Below are 5,404 nucleotides of genomic sequence, written 5' to 3'. Positions count from 1 at the left end.
AAAACTTCAAGCTAATTTCGATACCTTTTAGGGAGAAAGGGAGCATGAACGCAGACGAATGGCACGTATGTCTAAAATGGTGCAAAGATTATCGGAAGGCAGCCATGGTATGCACGTGAAGCTAGGCTTGTAGCAGATGTTTATAAAGACTGTAACGTCATCTTATTAATCGGATGCTGCCGTGTTATAATTACGTTGCTATTTTCCCCGTTCATTATACGCAAAAGTTAGCTTAGTTTACCATGCACCGGAAATTAGGGGCCGTACTCCGCGTATTAATTAGTTGTCGTGACTTCTTTGCTGGTGTCTTGCTTCTCGGCCAAAACATCTCAGCAGGGAGTGCCGGGCCTTGGGGTGCTATGTACGGAGCTCTACAAACAGTGTGTGACCCCTCTGACCAGAGGCTCGCCACGTGCTCTCCCCACCGTTTTTCTGCCTCTCTCTCTCCTCGTTGCCCAACAGTGCCCGCACAGGCATAGCAACACGGGTCTCATAGATTGATGCGCTCATAACGCCAAGCGAACGCGCTTCTTCGGGAAGCCAATAGGAAGCATCGCTGGGTAGGCACGCTAGAATGCAAAGAGGTCTTCCCGTGCAGAAGCGGTGGCGCCACCACTGCCGACCGAGCGAACCAAGACTCCGCGACATTCCCAACACAGAGGTGAAGAAGGAACCTCTGTGGTTCTTGGGTGCAGGTAGGGGCCTTGCGCTTCTATTTTCTGATAGATCGGCGAAGATAAATAATATTCAACGTTCATTGCGCGCCGAGAGTTGTTGTCAGGCTTCTAAAATGTTGGTCGCTCACTTGATCGATTGATTATTTTCACAGCTCTGAGTAGAAGCAACAACAGCCCTCTTCACGTTAGACCGCCTGGTAATAGCACTGCGTGCGATCTTCTGGAAAGACAATTAATTCGTACAGAATATCAGAACTCAAGCTTGATTCTCTTCTGAGCTGTTCACAAAATCAAATTTCTAAGAGTTGTGAACTATTAAGCCGTTCCCAGTACCTCACTAGAAACAGTCAGTCGCAAACTGAACAGAACGAAGAGCTCTCTCTGTAGTCAATAAGCTTTCACTGCATATAGACAATTTAGCCCGCATTTCTCTTCCATACGTCCGCAGGTTTGAGCGGTACCTAAAAGGAGAAACTTTGTTTTCGTCATCGTCTAACCGAGACGGAACCATAAATAGGGTTGAGTCTCATAGGCGTGACATACTAAACATGTTTCTCATCCGTCTTCCTTTCCACACCCTTCATTCCCCACCCCAGGTGTATGGTAGTCAGCCAGGCATAATGCCTGGTTAACCTCCCAGCCTTTCCTCTCTTCTTTCTTTCTCTGTCTTCCATGGATCAGCCTCGTACGAGGGCAGGCAACCGAAGACTGCGCAGGGCCACCAAAACCTCTGAAAGAATGATGTTCCGGGCTATGAAAACGCGCACAAACCCTCTGGTGGCACCAGAGTCAATGATCAATGGACGTCCCAAGATCATCCGCCTGTCAAAGAGCGCCTTCCGCAAGCATCGCTTCGGTGGTCGAGACGCGGCGGCTGCCTTTGCTGCCGCCACCGGCGGTGCCGGCTTGTCTTGGTTGGCCAGGTTTCGCAGTCGTTGGCTACCCAATATTAACAAGAACGTGCTCCTGCCGGCGCTGATCTCGCTTCGCAGCGTCGGCCTGCGCATCATTGACAGCAACGATCACGTTATACTGTCGGCCTGCTCAACTATCTGGGCCATCCTGTCGGTGACCTTTCAGACCGTCAACGTCTGCATGACCATCATGGGTGTCGTGTCCAACAATTTCCACGGCTACCTGCTTGACCAGGTTTCACTCTTTTGATCCTTGTATTGTTCGTTCTTCGAGGCTTATGCAAACCCCTATTTGCTAAACGTCTCTTCTTTCGCGAATTTTTTTTATTTTTTAAGACTTCCCAAGAAAATTTTATCCTGTTGACTCACGGAATTGTTTCTGAAGCTTTATACTGCTGTTAAAAAGTGGCGCCATTATTCACTTTATCTCAAAGCTGCCGAAGGCAGTGAAATTTAATCAGTTGAGATTAATCCCTGAGCACAGCGTTGTGAATGCTTTTTGCGGTATTTGAGATAACATGTGTTCGTGAAAGTAAGACAGCTTGGCTATTTGTGTGAAAATAAAACCAACTTGGCAAGTACTCACAGATTATTACTAGCAGCTTACCGGTATCGCTAAAGAGGAAAGTATATAACAGTTGCATCTTACCTGTACTCACCTATGGCACTGAAACGTGGAGGCTAACCAAGAGAATTCTACTTAAGTTGAGGACAACCCAGAGGGCTATGGAACGAAAAATGGTAGGGGTAACTTTAAGAGATAGGAAGCGTGCAGAGTGGGTCAGAGGATAACTCAAGTTACCGACATTCTAGTGGAAATTAAGAAGAAGAAATGGACATGGGCAGGACATGGTCGCTTAGGGTAACAAACTGGATTCCAAGGGAAGGAAAGCGTAGCAGGGGGCGGCAGAAAGTTAGGTGGGCGGATGAGATTAAGAAGTTCGAAGGGGTCAAGTGGATGCAGCTAGCACAGAACCGGGTTAGGTGGAGAAATATGGGAGAGGCCTTCGCCCTGCAGTGGGTATAGTCAGGCTAATGATGATGATGATGATGATGATGATGATGGTGAAAACCAACTGACACTTTTCAGGTGTGCTAGAAAGAGCTAAGTAGGGGAAAACATTAAACATCTGTTTGGGAATTAACTCATTTAATGTTCAGCTTTAGTTTCAACTATCAGTTGTTTCCAGATCCAAACCTTTCAACTTCAGCTTAGATGTTTGACCACATTATAGCCAACTATGCGAGATGCCTGCTATAATTACACGGCTAAAGTATAGCGTGGAAGTGATGCGTTGCCCAACCGCAGGCATAGCTTTCTTTTCTAACAGGTCTCTCTCGTGCTGGCAACACTTTGCTCGATCATCTGCTCGGTACTGCTAGCGTTCAGTCCGGGAAGGCTGAACGCCCTGATCGAGAAAGTGGAGGACACTCTTTTCGAGCTCCACTGCGCACGCGACCTACGCCAGTACTGGATGCCCATCAGCCTGCTCACAGTGGTCGGATGGCTATACATGGCGCTCAGGTTCGTCGCCGTCACGTGGGTGCTCGATAACCAGCCGCCGAGGGATGTCTTCAAGGTGACTACTGCGGCTGAGCAAGAAACACTTATACATGATCGGTGTTAAAGTTTTAGTTACACTACAGTTCAAGTCTCGTGCCATCCCATTGGGACCCAACTATAAATGTATGTCAAACGTCAAGCAAAAAAAATTGGCTGGCTCATGCAATCACTTCGGCAGCCGAGGCACTCAGACGTGAGCCAACAAAGGTGCCGACCAACCGCGAGACGTTCAATGAGCTTCCGCACGAGTACCAAAGACTTTTTGGCGTTGCCTGCCGCTTTCAGGGTTTGTCCTCTGTGTTTGCAACTATACGCTTCCAAAGATGAGCATGCTTTCAGAAAATGACTGAAATCTCGAGAAAGCCTTTAACTGCGTATGCCGCATCAGCCAATAAACGTTTGCAGCGGTTGAAACTGTAATTAACAACACGCAAATGCTATGTGACGCAGGCTTGGATTGATCTCTCAGTTTGTCATGTCTGACGCCTTTCACCACAGTTAGGACGCCACAGCTAGTTCGGTTATGAATTTTGCTTCCCAAAGCATCGCAGAATTTTGCGACGAAATTGTTAAGCCGGAAGTGTTTTGTGCGTGTCTGTGAAAAATGTTTTAGCTCCTTAAGCTTCATATATACAAAAGCCGTTTTTTGCTGCACACTAACGACTGTTAGCAAGTTTATAACCCGTCGGAAGAAACTACAGAATATTTTCTTTTCACACAAAGAGTTTCTGTGCAGGTTTTGACAGTGAACGTGTTATGAGAAGTTTGTGTTCTAAGTTCATAATTTTGTGTGGTTATAACAGGAAAGTATTACAAAACTATAGCCTGCAGAAAAGTGCTATAAAAAACACCACAGAACTTTTTAGAAAGTACTAAATAAATACAGAAAAGCTTACGTAATGAAATAACTACAAAATGTTTTGTTGTATTTTTGGCACAGCTCTGTTGTTGTTTCCGATTGGGCGTTTGTTTATCCATTGCATTTTTTTCCCACAGACTCTGAGAAGTGTGTCCAGTCTCAAGCAAAGGACCCTTTATAACCCCTATGTCTGCCATGCAGGGCGTATTTTTCACGGAGGCAAGCCGCGAATACTCGGAGAACACGCTACTATTCCTGGTGGCACTCATGTGGTACCTGAACACGTTGTTCGTCTACGGCACCCTCGTGTTCGTGCCCATCCTGTTCATCTCCTTCTGCCTTACCCTGGCGCGGGCCTTCCGTGTGCATAACACCGTCATCAGAGACGTGCACCGATCAGGAAGGTCCGTAGAGGCCGACACGCTGGCGCAGATACGCATCTTCTACGAGCGCATCTGCACGCTGGTCACCGACCTTAACGAGTTATTCGGGCCCGTCATCTTCTCCTGGTATATAATGATCGTGCTCAGCGTCTGCATCGACATGACGCAGCTCTTCAGCGACACGAACCTGCTCAAGAACACCAAGGAGGACGAAGGGTTCCTCTTCAGCCTCCGTGGCATCTACTCCCTGCTGTCGTTCCTGGGTACGTGCCTTGCGGCGTCGCGAGTGTCCGAGGAAGCGCTCGCCCCGCTGCCGCACTTACACGAGCTCACCCTTCGTAGCTGGAGACTGGACATCAACACTAAGATGGAGGCGCACTTCTTCCTCAGCAGGCTCTCCTCTTCACCCGTGTCGATGACAGGCTGGAACTTCTTCACCATCAACCGCGGGTTCATACTTAGTGTGTGCGCTGCGCTCACCACGTACGTGGTGATCATTATCCAAATGAACCCCAAAGCTATGAAGACCATTAACAAGCTAGTCACTACGGCGCTGAACAACACAGGCAACGGAACCGCTTCGAGTGAATGACCGACGCGGGCCCCACAAACAGCGCCTTACATCAGTGTACACGGCCAAGCGACGGCATCGGGGAATATTAGAGATCATTTCGTACTGCCAGTTCTTTCATTTTATTCACCGCTCGAAAGACGGAAGTTATAGCTCTCCGAGGGAAGTTAATGCCATGTGTTGCTTTCCGAAGGGATAAGGTTGGCATTATAACGCACAGGTGAAAAGATATTTGGCTAAGCATACCTATAGGGTGGTTTGTATTCTATGGCGAAGGCAATCTTTTTTCAGGGATAATGCCTTTGCTAGTCTTAAGTATTCACCCATCGTGCTCTTCCTTTATTCTTGCGCCCAATCATCTTATTAAGATAAATGTTCAATACGTGGTAGTTTTGCACTTTTTGTTCAGCATGTAAACAAGTGCTTTCATAAACTT

At 47.5% G+C, this 5,404-nt stretch overlaps 1 protein-coding gene across 1 annotated transcript; it reads left to right on the top strand.

The window, feature by feature from the left end:
- The first annotated feature begins 1,415 nt into the window (after positions 1-1,415).
- On the top strand, positions 1,416-4,989 carry LOC146199728 (uncharacterized). Its single transcript, XM_084592805.1, has 3 exons — positions 1,416-1,826; positions 2,923-3,171; positions 4,216-4,989. Exons 1-3 carry the CDS (start codon positions 1,416-1,418, stop codon positions 4,987-4,989), a joined length of 1,434 nt encoding a protein of 477 aa, XP_084448931.1.
- Positions 4,990-5,404: the final 415 nt, after the last annotated feature.

The sequence above is a fragment of the Amblyomma maculatum genome, chromosome 2 (assembly GCF_055883805.1).
Source record: "Amblyomma maculatum isolate TAMU_Amacu chromosome 2, ASM5588380v1, whole genome shotgun sequence".
Lineage (NCBI taxonomy): Eukaryota > Metazoa > Arthropoda > Arachnida > Ixodida > Ixodidae > Amblyomma > Amblyomma maculatum.
This window is presented reverse-complemented; position numbering and strand designations above follow the sequence as displayed.

What these genes read in the sequence shown, in the direction of transcription:
- LOC146199728 (XM_084592805.1), top strand. Translation starts at nt 1,416, where the DNA reads ATGATGTTCCGGGCTATGAAAACGCGCACAAACCCTCTGGTGGCACCA. An exon ending in ACGGCTACCTGCTTGACCAG is followed by an intron (nt 1,827 to 2,922) that starts GTTTCACTCTTT and finishes CTTTTCTAACAG; the next exon opens with GTCTCTCTCGTGCTGGCAAC. An exon ending in CGCCGAGGGATGTCTTCAAG is followed by an intron (nt 3,172 to 4,215) that starts GTGACTACTGCG and finishes TCTGCCATGCAG; the next exon opens with GGCGTATTTTTCACGGAGGC.